The sequence below is a fragment of the Ursus americanus genome, chromosome 16, assembly GCF_024610735.1.
Source record: "Ursus americanus isolate L20-20 chromosome 16, mUrsAme1.1.p, whole genome shotgun sequence".
In the NCBI taxonomy this organism is placed as follows: domain Eukaryota; kingdom Metazoa; phylum Chordata; class Mammalia; order Carnivora; family Ursidae; genus Ursus; species Ursus americanus.
The window spans coordinates 48,896,305-48,910,708 of NC_142142.1; the positions used below are offsets into that span (position 1 = coordinate 48,896,305).

General features: G+C 56.1%; 2 protein-coding genes across 2 annotated transcripts in view; one reads left to right on the plus strand and one right to left on the minus strand.

Moving 5' to 3' along the window:
- Positions 1-373: 373 nt before the first annotated feature.
- On the minus strand, positions 374-9,057 carry LOC148108805 (uncharacterized). Its single transcript, XM_087868363.1, has 6 exons — positions 8,824-9,057; positions 8,222-8,231; positions 6,008-6,029; positions 4,658-4,713; positions 3,692-3,786; positions 374-1,777 (listed from the first exon to the last, which is right to left on the minus strand). The coding sequence occupies exons 1-6, from the start codon at positions 9,055-9,057 to the stop codon at positions 1,574-1,576; spliced, it is 621 nt and encodes a 206-aa protein (XP_087724489.1). The 3' UTR covers positions 374-1,573.
- The window catches only part of NECTIN1 (nectin cell adhesion molecule 1), a 63,696-nt gene continuing 57,633 nt past the window's right edge, over positions 8,342-14,404 (plus strand). The window contains exon 1 of the mRNA XM_045797982.2: positions 8,342-9,374. Within this exon, the coding sequence (XP_045653938.1) occupies positions 9,296-9,374 (79 nt within the window). The 5' untranslated portion in view covers positions 8,342-9,295. The remainder of the gene's footprint in view (positions 9,375-14,404) is intronic.

A 14,404-nucleotide genomic window follows, 5' to 3' on the forward strand; every position in this document is an offset into this window, starting at 1 on the left:
AAGAAACCTCATCCCGCACGTTTACAAATGGAAGTCATCAACATCATTTGACAAATGGGAAAGCTGAGGCACAGAGAGGTAGAGTGGCTCGTGACTACGATGACCATCCCCCAATTTGCCCAGAACTTTCCCAGTTCCCATTAGCACCGAAAGTCCCATGTCCTGGAAACCCCTCAGTCCCGGGCAGACTGAGACAGCTGGTCACCCTTCTTGTCCGCACTTACTAAATGGCAGATCCAGGACACAAACCTGGGACTCCTGACTCTAAATCGTACACCCCACCCCCGGCTCAGCTGCCCCCTAAGGCTCCTCCAAGTTCAATGACCTGCGTGGGCACCGTCTACCCTTTGGATGTCGCATCCAGGTCACTTGACATCCTCCTGGAAGCATGTACTCAAGGAATTCAGGACATTAATATTAACCTAAATCAAATATAATTCAGAGGCTCATTTCTGGAGGAAAAGCACTTTATATAATACAGAAAAAAAGTAAATTGAGTATTAAAGTAACTTTATAATGATGTTAAAGTAAATTTTAAAATAGAAAAAAAAAAAAAAACCTTGACCTGCAAATTGTTTTCATTTCTCCACGCTGCCTTCCCGCTTTTGTACAGGTACGTCTGTCTTACGGAGCTGCAGTGCAGTGTATGTCTCATGCTTCTCTTTAGTTCACAGTATAGAAATGCGGTTTAGATTTTCCTCATTCTGGATCCGCCACGTCACTAACATCCCTCATGAGCCCAGACCACAGGGAGTCTGGGCTCAGGGGTGCCTCCTTCCCCAAGGACTCCTTCCTCAGCAGGACTTCCTAACTCAGGGCCCCAGCTGGGCTCCCGGGGGTGGCCGTGTGAATGCTATCGTGCGTGTGTGCTGTTTGCAGGCCGGAGGGGGACAGCTTTCGTCGGATCCTGAAAAGGCCTGAGGCTCAAAGAGGTCGAGACCCACAGCTCCACAGCACCCCAGAGAAGAACATGCAGCCACATCCCCAGGCTCCCAGGGCAAGTGACCACCACGCGCTTTCTCAGCAAGGCTTGGGCTGACCCTGGATCTCCATTCCTCCCCTGTGATCAATTCCATTTCTTGACTTCCACACGGCTCTCAAAAAAAAAAAAAAAAAAATCTGGTTCCTCTAGACAAGTAGTGCATCCTGATAATTATCCTGACCACAACACCCGCCCACCCCCGATGTGAAGGCACCAGCGAAGGGAAGGGAGTGTGGGTGGGACGCTGAGCTCTTCTTCCCCTCTCTCCGCCCTTTCGCCTTCCCCACCGGCTAGGCTACGCTGCAGGCAGAAGCCTCCCCAGCCCCTTGCCGTGTCTTGGTCTAAGCTCCCTGGTCCATGCGGATCCTCAGCAGAACCTGCTTCCCAGGAGCACTGCTGGGCTTTTAATATTCCCAGATCAGGAATGCTGTCCCTGCTCACATCCAGAATTCCTGAGGATTTTGGACGTGGCGATTCGCAGGAATGCATTGAGCGCCTTCTGACCAGAGAGGCAGGGTGTAGACTCGTTTGCCTTCTGGGTCCTTTCTTTCTGGAGAATTGGTTGTTTCAAGGTGGAACTGGGGCGTTCTATCATCGCTCAGAGCTCCCGCTCCCAGAGCCGTGGAGATCCCTGGAACGCCATGGTCCGCGAGGGAGAAGGTGGCTGCCTGTTAGCCACCTCGGTACCACTCTGGCATGGTGGACCATTGTGCCTGGGGCGCAGCTGTGCTCAGCTGATCCATCGTCCCCAAGAGCAATGGCAGCCAGGCCAATGGGGAGGCTCTGCAGTGATCTCTGTAAGGATAACAATAATTAAATGTTGCTAAGCACTGTGGGATACACAGGCACCATCATAATCACCACAGCTACCAAGGTGATGATAACAGTAATTAGGTGCTGTGGTTTCCCACTGCCTGGGGTGAAGTTGGCCTGTCATGTTGGGGAAAGGGGCACCCATGCCAGTGGGTCCTCTCTGGGGCTGGCTAGGGCTTGGCCATACTTCCTCTGGGGGGTTCCTCCTCCTTCTCTCCTCTCCCCTTGCCTTCCGCCTCCATTCACCCTCGACTGGGGACCAGGGTCACAGGAAAGGGTGACCCCCCCATTCCCTAATATATGTTCAATTAATCTTCTATCAGCAGATTTCTGGGTATTGGGGGATCTTGGGGACTTCTTAATAGGGCTCCCCTCACATCAAAGTGAGCTTTATTAGCCAATTACTAAATGACACAGAGGGGCCTGGAATATGGCCGGGAGGGGAAGTCATTATTGTATTGACTTTGGGTCTTGTCCAAACCCAGCAGCTGCCTCTCTGAAAGAGCCCGTGGAAGCCGAGGGAGGGCTCTGGGACAGTTTCCTGGGGAGGGCACCTTCCTCGGGGCTGATCTCTGGTCTCGGCCCCCAGCCGTGGGGAAGGTGACAAAGGTGAGTCCACGTGCCTGTCCTTTGAGTGGGCTGTCCTTCCTGCAGTCATCAAGCTTCGGAGCCAGGAGGGAATGTGGAATTCTTGCGGGCCACTCTCCACGCCTGGGCAGGAATCCCCTGGCCAGCAACGCCCATACATGGTCCCAGGGCCTCAGTCTGAAAAGAGACAGGGAGTTGATTCCATTGTCGCTTCCCTCAAGTCTCCCAGACTAAACCGAAATCTACTTCCCCCACACATATGCCCACTGGTGCTGATTCTCCTCGAGGAAGGCACACGGACTAGGCTTCCTCCTTTTCCCTTCAGATTTTGGAAGATTGCTAATCGCACCTCCCTTCCGCTTCCTTTGGCCTTCTCCTTTATGAAGTCTGAAGCCACTTTACTCACCTCTGTGCAGGTAACAGTCAGCTCCTACCTCATTGCACCTGATCATTAACTTCCCTGACCTCCACCCTAAAAGTGCCATCTTCACCGCTGTCCTCAGAGAAAGGTAGGGCCTTTCTTTGCCTCCAGGCTCAGAGAAAGGTAAGGCCTTTCTTTTCCAAGGCTGACCTCCACCCCAGCAACAACACCATGCCTCCCCCGCCACCCCCGGGCCCGCTCCGTGAAGGGCACCCTCTTTCACGCTCACACTTGTCTCTCCAGACCGCACTGGTCACTAGCCGCTTTCCCGCTGCCTGCAAGATGCTCAGTAGCTTCGGATTTCCCAACAAAAAGGGGGGAAAGAAGCCCCTTGGTCTCCGTCATGCTCAGCCTCTCCATGCTTCTGAGCCATGCTACTCATTCTGTCTATCACCAAACTTCTCCAGAGCAGGGTGGACACCAGCTGCCTCCACCGGTCCACTTTCCATTTGCTTCTCCTGCTACTCCGATCCGGGTTCCGCCCTGACTCTACCGCCAACACCACTCTCACAGGTCACTGGTGTTTCTGCCACTATTGCCAAAGACCCCCTTTTTTTTTTAATTTTATTTATTTATTTGAGAGAGAAAGAACGAGCAGGTGGAGGGAGAGGGAGAAGCAGACTTCCCGCTGAGCAGGGAGCCCGATGCGGGGCTCGATCCCAGGACCCCGGGATCATGACCTGAGCCAAAGGCAGACGCTTAACCAACTGAGCCACCCAGGCATCCCCAACGGCCCCCTTCTGATTCCCACCTGCTTTCTGCAGCATCAAACACTATTGGCAACGTCCTCCTGCAAGAAATTCTCTCCTCGCTTGGCTCCCATGACAACCCTATCTCCGCGCTCTCCTTCTCCTTCACTGACCAGTCCCCTCCTCTGTCCATCCTACTGGCGATATTGCCAGATTCATCTCCTGAAAGCACAGTTCCAGCAGCCCCCAATAAGTGCGTCTCTGTTCAGAGACCTTCCATGGCTCACTGCGGCCTGCAGAAAAAATAAATCACAGAGTCTGAAATAATGCAACTATAGTTGACCCTTGAAAATCACGGGTTTGAACTACACAGGTCTACTTACACATGGATTTTTTTTTCAATAAATACAGCCCAGGGCTGTAAATGTATCTCTTCTTCCTTATGATTTTCTTAATAACATTCTCTTTTCTCTACTTGATCGTAAGATTCCAGCATAGGATACATAAAACATACAACATGTGTTAACCAACTGCTTACGTTATCCGTAAGGCTTCCGGTCAACAGGAGGCTATCAGTTGTTAACTTTGGGGGAGTCAAAAGTCATAGGCAGATTTTCAGCCATGCGGGAATTTGGTGCCCCTAACCTCTGTGTTGATCAAGGGCCAACTATGTACACAGTACAGAACATATAATGCAATGATTTGTCGGGGGGGGGGGAGTCTGACTTTTTAAGCAGCAGAATCCATTGAGAAGAGCCCTCCTCAAAAGCCCCATGTTGAAAGAGTATGAAAACAAGGCGCTCTTAAACATGGCTCCTAACGAGGCAGGGAGCGGAGAACCCAGGAAATTCCAGGGCTTTTGAAACACAGTCGGAAAGCTGCTGAACAGATTACACTCCTGAGTCTAAGATGAGATGATTGAAGCCCAGAGAGGAGAAGCGATTGGTAGAAAGTGGCACAGGGTGTGAGTTAGTCAATCCACACATTTCATTGAGTGCCCACCAAGTGCTAGGCACATTCGAGGTGCTAAGGTTAGAGCAGACAAGACCCACACGGTCTGCCCTGGAGGGGCTGAGAGCCTGGGAAGGAAAGAATCGAGTATTACAAGCAATTACGGAAGGGTTAAAGCAAGGGAGCTCTGAGAGCATACGGGAGGGGGCTCGCCTGGTCTAAAGGGCAGAGGGGGCCACTCTGGGGAAGCGATATAGGTAAACTGAGCCCTCAAAAATAAGTGGCTGGCCAAAAGGAAGAGGAAGAGCATCGGTGCAGATGGAACAGCATGGGTAATGGCCAAGGACGCAAGTTTGATGGCCTCATGGAACCTCAGGAAAGCCCCGTGACTCCTACTCAAAGCCCTGGTACTGGGTGAGACCAGGCCCTATAGACTTCGAGGAGGCCTGGACACAGGCCTTACAGGCTGGCAGGCCAAGGAAGGGTTCTCAGGTGTTAGGACCTGCTTGTTTGCAATAGAACACGATCCACCGCCAAATGCAATGTGATGTTGTGGATTGGATCCCCGCACGTAGAGCAGACATCAGTAGAAAAAATGAGAAATCCGATAAATTCTGTAGTTCAGTAAATAGTATTACACCAATGCTAATTTCCTGGTTTCGACAAATATACCGTCGTTATAGAAGACATTGACGTCACAGGAAGCTGGGTGAAGGACACACGGAAACTCTGTTCCATCCTTGTGGTTCTTCGGTAAATCCAACATGACTACAAAATAAAGGTTTTAAAGATTCATATGTCCCCCTGGCACCAAGGCGGAGAAGAGCAAAACTGGATTTGGGGAGAGACATTACAGTTATAATGATGACTAACACTTAAACAGTTCTGCATATACACCAGACACTCTCCCAAGCACTTCATGTTGTTCAACTCATTGAATCCTCACAACCCCATGAAGTAGGGGCCACTATTTCCCTTCATTTTACAGATGAGGAAGCTGCACACAGAGAGGTTAAGTCACTTGTCCAAAGACACACAGCTACTGGGTGGCAGAATGGGGGTTCACGGATTCAAATCCAGGCAGTGTAGTTCCAGAGTCCCAAGTGCTTGACCATGACGTGTTACTCCCTCCCCTCAGTGTGCACTGGCTCTGCAGCCAGGGGGTATTGCCAGGATCAGGCAGAAATTATGAGCATGTGGATAGCGTGTTAATGGTAGAAATGGAGCAGCCAGTAGACTTAATATTGGAAGCGGAATGAACGGTGTTTGCTTTTGGATTGGAAGACGGTGGCTGAGGAGGAAGCAAGAATGACTCCCCGGCTTCCAGCTTAAGAGGAGGGACCAGAGCCTAGTCTCCTGACACTTGGTCGTGTGCTTCCTCCGCCACTGAAGGAAATCTTTCAGACCTTTTGCATTCTGGCTGCACTTTCCTGTCCCTTTCTCTTACACATCCCCAGAATGGAAAAAAAACAAAAACAAAAAAAACCCTGCACTGCCCACTGTTCCTACTCAGGCCCCCCAACCTCCCCCAACTTCGTGTTCTGTACAAGCTGTTCCCTCCACCAAAATTCTCTCCTCAGTCTCCCTTGGTCCAAATCTGATCCACCCTTCAGGGCCTCAGGCAAATGACACCTCTTCCAGAAGCCTTCTCTGCTCTCCACAATGAGAAGCGCTCGCTCTTTCCTCTAAGTGGCTGTGTTTTGGGGCTGTCTTTGGCAGTGATCAACCTTCAAGCTATAATACAGTTATTTGAGTAAGATCTTGGTTGTTCACTTTTGTACCCTCAGTACCCAGCATAGTATATACTTAAAAAGACATCTGTTTACTCTCTGAGTAAACAAGCTCTATCTTATTTTCCTTTGTGTCCTCTCTGGTTCTCTTTTCTGTCTGCTATAACCCACCACACGGACACACGGACACACAGACACAGACAGACAGACACACACAGCTGGCACCTATGCTGGTGCTTTGCATGATTTAGGGCTTGTTTAAAGGTGATGAGTGATTGACCATACTACCTCCTTTACTTGCCTTCCTCTTCCCCATCCAAGCCATCCCCAGGCAGCCATGCCAACCCGCAGACATGTCCTCTCTGGAAGCTCATTTGAGGGCAGATTAGAGAAGCCTTCCCTGAGGATGGAGAGGTGGGAGAAGGAGCAGGGGAGTAGTGGGCCCTGCTGCATCTGGATTTACCCCCTCAAACCCAACCACTCGGCTCCTACAATGTGCCAGGCGGAGTCTCAGACCGCAGCAATGAGCCAATTCAGCCGTGGCCCTTAAAGTACTGAGGGGCCAGAGGGGAGGTACCTGGCCGCTGGACTGGGTCACCACAAATCAAATTTGATAAGACATTCCCTAGCATAAAACCCTCCTGCTGTCTCCCAGGCATCCCGGATCCACAGGCCTCTCCCTTCCCCCAGTGCAAGGCTCAGGCTGTAACCCGTGTGTCCTACTCGCCCAGCTGTTGCTGGTCTTTGTGCCTGTCCTCCTACGGACTTCCCCCCACCTGAAATCCAGTCTCCTAAATGCTCCCCCACTCCAGCACATGTCTGTCTGTTGGAGGACTCACCCAGCCCCTGTGTCCTTTCTCCCCAGAAGCCTTCCCTGATCCCCATCCCACCCCAGGCTGAGCGGGGCACATTCTCCGAAACCCACCAAATCTGGGGTGCCCACCTCTGGACACACTACGGGCAAGAAATACTTGTTTATAACATCTGTTTCTATATCTGTCTTCCCTCTCTGCCCCCCCAACTTCACTGTGTGCCTTTAGAGCAATGATGGTATCTCAACATCCCCAAGCCTGGCATGGTGCTTGGTACAAAGAAAGCTCGATTCTACTCGTTAAATGTGAAAGAGGTGCACGTGACTACACACATCCCTGAGAGCGCCAGATTAGACCACTTAAGCAGGAAAACGAGAGATGCTCCGGGGCCAGACCCCCAACAGTGAGAAAGCGGGGCCCTCCTTGCCCATCCTCCTCCTGCTCCTCCTATACCCAGAAATTGGAATTTATATATTATCAGAGACTGACACTTCCCCTCTGCTCCTGCCAGCTGGACGAAGGGCGGCAATGGGCAAAGGGCGCATTATCCGGTCAGGCATCTGGGGAGAACTTGTTCCTCCCCAGGGGAAACTGTCTGTCTGTCTGCCTCCTCCCAGGGTGGAAGATGAGGGTAGGAGATCCAGAGGGCAGGAGCAGAGGGCAGGCTTCGGGCTGCCAAGGGCCCCGAAGGGCCCAGCCGCCTTGGCAGGACGCCAACCACACCCGGATGTGGTGGGTGGTGAACGGGATGAGGCGGAGTGTCCCTGCCGCGGACACTGACAGGATGGGTCACTTTCGCGGGATTCCTGCAAATCGCCCAAAACCAAGGTTCTGGCAAAGGGAGCAGAGCTCGGTTTCCCGCTGGTTTCAGGAGGGGGGGGGCTGCAGTTTCGGGAAAGGAAACCCTGCAAAGGGAGCGGAGATTAGAAAAGACCAGAAACCTCAGTGGCACCGTCTCACCCACGGTTGCGCACCACCGACTTCTCTGGCAGCTTCCCGTCGGGTCCCGGCATAGCTGCCTCTCCATTCAGCGTTCAGGTGCTGCAGAGGAGAAGGGAGCTCTGGCTGTGGGGTTCCCGTCCAAGTCGGCCACTTTCTGCCCTTGTGCCCCGGAGCGGGTGGCCTTTCCCTCTTCTGCGCCTGTTTCCGCATCTGTAAAATGGGGCCAAGGTTGCAGTAGAAGTCCTGTAGAAGCCCTTTCAGCTGGACTTTGCCAGATCCAGTAGTCTCCATACTGCACGCTCCCTCCTCCACGGCCCACCACCGCCACCCCCCCGCCCCATCTTAACTCCACCCCCACCGAGCAGCTTTTCCCCTAACGCCGGCCGCTAGGGGTCACTGCCTCCCTTTGTCAGCGAGGAGGAGGGCGGCTAGCCCTCCGGCCCTCCCCGGGCGGGAAGGCGACCGAAGGGGCACCTCTGGAGCCAGTGGGCCTCGGCCGACACCACGGCCCTCGCCGGGGACCCGCCTCCGCCGGGGACCGGAAGGTGCGCGCGGCCGGGCGGGGGCCTGGCAGTCGCGGGCCGCGCGTCGGGAGCCTGGAAGGGGTTAACGCTAACCCCTCCCCCTCGGTCTGACATCACGGGGAGAGCGGCTGAGAGGCTGGAGCTCGGCGAGTGAGAGAAAGAGCGAGAGCGGCGAGCGCGGCGCGAGTCGGCGCCCGGGCAGCTCCACATTGTTGCGGATCGCCGGGACCCGGCAGCGCGAGCAGCGGCGGCGGCGCGGGGTGGGGGGGGGAAGCGCGGCGCAACCGGCTCGCCCTCCGCGCGCGGAGCCGCACCGCCAGAGCCGCCGAGCCGCGCGCCCGCCCGCCGCCTGGGCCCCGAGCCCACCGCGCCGCCCGCCCGCCGCCCGGGCTCGCCCCGCCGCCCTCGGAGGACGGCCGGCCATGGACGCCTGCAAGTTGGAGCCGAGCGGGAGGGTGTGAGCGCGCCGGGGGCCGGGAGCCCGCGCCGCGCAGCCGGGCAGCCGGGCGCGCCGGGGGTGGGTCCCTCTCCCCAGCCCGGCTCTGCGTGGAAGAAGAGGGCGGGGACCGGCGCGGGGAGGAGAGCGGAGGAGGAGAAGGGGGCATGACTCGTGCAACTTGCGGCGGGCATCCACCGAGCCTCTGAGCCGCCGGCGGCCCGGGGCCCGGATTGCGGCCGCGCCGATCGCACCCAGCCCACCCCGCCCCGGCCGACGGCTGCGGCTGACCTGGATCCTCGGAGCGCCCGCCGGCCGGCAACGATCGGCCTTCGTCTTCCGGGCTGGTTTCTGGAGCGCGGGGAGCGCTCTCCTCGCGGCCCCTCTTGCCGGACCCCCGGACCCCGATGGCTCGGATGGGGCTTGCGGGCGCCGCTGGACGCTGGTGGGGACTCGCTCTCGGCTTGACCGCATTCTTCCTCCCAGGTAAGTGCGTTCCGCCTCTGCCTTTTTCCCCCCCCTATCCAAAGCCTTCCCGGGTCTGGGAGCTGGATGGCGGGCACGTCTGGGTTATAGGCAGCGAAAGGAGCCAGAAAAGTTGGGTCACGGCTTAGGTAAGGGGGTGCGGGTGGCACGGAGGAGAAAGCGAGGATGAGAAGCCCAACAGCCCGCCCTGCAGGGAAGCGGTCGGATGCACGTCTCTGTGTAGCAAAAAAGCACTTTCTCCGCTCTGTTTTTCACAAAAATAATAATATGTAATAGCGTTCTATTTATTTAATAACCAGCTCTCAGCTCGGGAAGCAGTTTGGAAACACTGTATGTTACATAAATGCAAAATAATCACCGTAATCGCTGACTCGGGGTGTGAGACAACAGCCCCGGGGGGAGGGCGTCAGTCTCGGGAGCCGGTGGGCTGTGGGTCTGGAGGATGGCAGGGGGGCTTCGTCTCTGTCCCCGGGCCCCTTTGCCAGACGGCTCCGCGCGCTCGGGCCCCCTCCCGCCCCACGCAGCCCCACGCGGGCGCCGAGAGCCGGCTCCTGCGTCAGAGGCAGCTTCTCGCTCACCTGCGGTTCCTCTCCCGGTGGGTGAGGCCCGGGCCGTGCGGGCTTGCAGCCTCCTGGCCTTGCGCGGGCTGCCCTTCGCCTCGGAACTCCGCTCCCAGTTTGGGGGCTCCCGCCGGAGCAAGCGCCGCGGGCCTGGTGCCAGCCAGGTGGATGCATGACCCACTTTCCCGAGGATGCCCCTCGTGTCCTTCCTCGAGGTGCCGGCGGCCGAGGGGTTAACTCGACGCCCGACCCTGGGGTGGCCGGCGGTGGCCCATCTGACGGGTGGGGTGGGGGCGGAGGCTGGGACCGGCCGGCGGCGTATTGTGCTGGGGAATGAACTGGAAAATGCGTTTAGGAGGCAAATCCGACCGAGTCCCCTCGCCTGGATTTAACCCTTTGTGTCCCTGGGGAAGCTGCCCGGCTCCCACGGTGGCTGGTGACACCAGCAGGGGTCGGGGTGGGGGTGGGGGTTCCTCCAGCCCTCTGGGAAGAAACCTGAGACGACCTCCGCGCGAGCTAGATGGGGTTTTGGTGGGGGGACGGAGGGGGCTTGGCTGGAGCACGTGGTCTGGCCTTAGAGTGGCAGAATAAGGGGTAGGAGTGCAGAGAGACCAGCTCCGTGTGGGGCAAGAATATCGGATCTCGAGCGCCACAGGCAGCAGCCCGTTGGAGATACCCGCGATGCCGCATACTGGGGAGCTAGTGTGTTACCCAGGGGCCAGCCTGGCTGCCCAGTTGCAGGGCTGGGATGCACCCCTGGAAAGCAGGAACCTGGCCTCATTCAATTCTATACTCCTTCTGCCACCAGCTTGCTGCCAGGGCTCCACAGATCTCGCTGAGTGGCCGATGGCATCGAAAGCACTTTGTAGAAGCCAGCACAACAGTGCCTCCACCCCTACAGCCTGTGGGGTGCTGCCCTGCTAGGTGTGTGGGGGAGGGGATACTGCTCATTTCCAGAGGCCTGAGTAGTCCCTTCCATGGCAGTGTGGTCATGGGGAGTGAGAGGTCTTCCTCTCACACCGGACCTCCTGGGAAGCCAGCCGGAGCTCAGGCCCTACCTAGGACTCCTCTGACCACTGGGAGTTTGGGCTTCTGGGAACCCTTAACTGCATAGTGTCCACGCCAGGATTCTAGGGAAAGGAGAGCTTTGGGGGAGCTCTAGTTGGTCTGGCACACCAGGGGTTAACCTAATTCTGGTCGGACAAAGAGTGGGAAGGTTTGGGGGAAAAGAATGAACTCACCCCCATCCTTCCCTCCTTTTGTTGTTCTCTTCCCCCAGCTTTGTAATACACTGTGGTTAATCCCTTTGGGGGGGCGCGCTGGAAGCCCGCCCTGCTCCACTCAGGGAGTGGGGCCAGGGAGATGGCACTCTCACCTGGCTCAAGTGTAGACACTCCGCCCAACAAAAATCCAGATTGGGGGTGGGATGCAGACTGAGAACCCCAGCTCAGACAGGCACTTCGTAAGCGCTCCTCTATTGACTGTCATCGTCATGGCTGGCTGGCATCCGGGGCAGCCAGAATTCCCCGACCGGCCAAGCTCCTGTACCCCGAGCCAGTGCCCCTGCGAAGGGAGGCAGGCGGGTGTGGTGGTGCCCATCTGATGCTTGGATGGAGGCTGGTAGGCTCAGAAGTTGCCTGCCCACACCCGGCTTTCCACCCCCCTGCCAGCTCCCTCCTGAGTGCTCGCTGCTGCTCCTCTCTGGGGACTTGCCAGTCTGATGCTCTTTTCTGGGTTCTCCTGGGCTGTGTCAGGGAGCACAGACCCGACTGTTGAGGAGAGGACCCTTTTGGGGGAAAGCAGGTAGGGGCAGCCCCCAGTGTGTGATGGCCCCCTGACTGAAAAAAAAAAACAAAACCCACACTCCCAATCTGGCTATTGACGCATAAACACAGAAGTATGTTTTTACAACAGAGACTTCGCCAGGCTGGGCGGTGAAGCCCCAAGAGCTTCTGAGATAACAGTCTGTGGTTCCTACAGGCCACCTCCAAAGAGAGGGCCAGTGGGGCCTGGGGACTGCCCCCGAAAGAGGGCCAAGAGGAGCCCAGGGAAGGAGGCAGAGAAGCTGCCTTCGAAGCAACTGCGCAGAGCTGGCGGGCCCCCTCCACCACACCCTCCCTAATTGGCTTCCCCAAACCTTTTGTCTGGAAAGAGAACACACACCCCAGGTGTCACACACACCCTCGGAAGACCTGTCGGGCCGCAGCACACCCCTTCTCTGCAGTCTGTACAGAGCTTCCAGAAGGCGGTTTCCTTCGAAACTCGGGGTGTCAGAGCTGCTGGGCTCTTTCCCTCTCTCCCCATTGCTCACAGACCGTGATGTGCTCAGGCTTGCTGGGCAGGACATCATGGCAAAACCAATTCTGCTGGCCTGGGGATTACAGTGTGTGAACAGCAATCTCCGTGCACGTTTGGGAGGCCGCGCTATGGAGAGTGTCTCAGAATCAGATTCAGGGCCTAATAGCCAGAGCTGGAGGGGAGGAGAAGAGATGGCACAGCCTGAGCCCAGCAGCCCCGGCGGAGCAGCCCAGAAGGCATCTCTGAGCCTGAATATCTGTGGCTCAGGGGGCCAGGGGGCCCCTTGTGGTCTGACGCGGGCCGAAACCGTGGTATCAGTTCCCTTCTCGGCCACCCAGCTTTGCACAATGAATCCACCTCGTTGGCCACTTCCTGACCCAGGACCCAGTTGAATGCTGCCAGGATGATGACACCAGCCAGCAGAACCCTAGTGCTGAGCCGCTGAGCCAGTGGGCCAGTGCAAGGGGGTGGGGGTACGGGCAGAGGGTCTGCCCCAGCCGCTGTGTCTACGATACTGCCATTGTTCAGCAGCTGACTAATGTTCATTGTTCAGCACAAACAGAAAACACCCGAGGGAGGTGTGAATATACCTTCAATTTTCCTGATTGTATCTTTCGTGGTTAACCTGGTAACTTGAATGGCTCCTACCTGGGGGAGAGGCCGACAGAGAGGGGGCCTGTATAGTCACCTCTTGTACTGTTGTTGTGTTGTCTGTTTTTTTTAACTTTGCATGTTGGCCAGGGTGCCAGCCTAGGATGGATGCTAGCTAGCCGTGGGACCTAGGCTGTAACAGTTCTGACAGTCTGCATATTGTCTCGCCGTCAGTGTCTAGTGGGTACACGCACACACACGTGCCAGGCTTTGTGTGCTTGTGTTGGTTATCTACAATGCCTTGTGCTCCTGCAGACCCCGGGGCACGAGGGCAAAGAGGTTTGTTCACTGGTATGTGTGGGTCACCAGGGAACTGGGGCCATAAATAGGTATCAGGTGGATATTGACATGCAACTGATTTCTTATGTTTTTCCAACTAGGATTTTGTGAGTAGCTCCGAACCTTGATAATACCTGTGTTGATGACAAGGTGTCCGAGAGTTGATTTTGGGAAGAGACCTAGGATTTGCCGTCAGCCAGCTCCTTCCAAGATGGGCTCTCGGGTCCTTTGGGGGGGCAGCCTCTACACTGGCTGTTATTCCTGGGCTGTCCTTGGCTTTAGACTGGACCTCCGTATGCTCACAGGAGATGCTCACCTGGAGAGACTTTGCTGTCTTGTCTCCCTGGCAGGCAGCGTCTGGAACCCACTGCTCACTGAGGCCTGGCTTGTCCCACAGCTTCTTGAGATCCCTGCAAGCCTGGGAGGAGCCCTGGGAGATGGGTTTTCAGCTACTGATTTGGCACCTTTGTTCCCTGTATGAATACTTGGGGGGCAGGGACAGCAAGGGGATCATCTGGGGGAAAGGTGGCATGCTCTGAGCATTTAAAAAGGGGCATGAGTGTGGGTTTTGGTCCTCCATAAATAGCCCTGCAGAACCATGCGTACCCGGGTCGGCAACATACCTGTGCCTAGAGACACCCTGGCTTGTGCCGCAGAACTCAGGAGACCCCTTAGTGGAAGGGGAAGAGGACTCATCCTGGGAGCCCAGGATCCTGTGCCCTAGGCAGGCTGGCAGTTGCTTCTCCCCCATGATGCCCACCCCTCTCCATAGAGACCAGGTCTGCGGGAGCCAACAGCAGATGTGCTGGCTGGGGCAGGAGGTAACTTAAGATCTGAGCAGGGATCACCTTGCTGAGGGAATGCCCTGAGTTGGAGATAACACCCTTTAGTCCAGTTAACCCTTGAAGCTCTGGATTCTATGTGCTGATTTGGGAGATGGGGAGAGAGAAGAGATAGACGGAAAGAAAACTTATCAAGCCTAACATCTGAACCCTGATCCATTCCACAAGGAGAGGTGAACTTAGTGCAACAGGAGAGACCCAATAAGGACACAAAGAAAGTCTTCCTGACGGCAGGCTGTAGGCTCTTTAGGGCAATGGATAATCCCAAAGTTTATCCTTGGGTGGGGGAGGGGGACAGTGGTATGTATTCTCAGGAGCTCATGGGATCTGTGCTTTTCACGGTCTCTAGGGCGGGACAGCAACAGTGGTCCCAGGCCCTAGTCAAGAGAGAATGGCAGAC

Coding starts and splice junctions, on each gene's coding strand:
- LOC148108805 (XM_087868363.1), bottom strand. CDS start 9,057: ATGCCCCCTTCTCCTCCTCCGCTCTCCTCCCCGCGCCGGTCCCCGCCC. Junction 4,714..6,007: donor AGACTGAGGAGAGAATTTTG/GTGGAGGGAACA, acceptor CTTATTTTTGAG/GGCTCAGTTTACCTATATCG. Junction 3,787..4,657: donor CCCTCTGCCCTTTAGACCAG/GCGAGCCCCCTC, acceptor TTTTTTCTGCAG/GCCGCAGTGAGCCATGGAAG.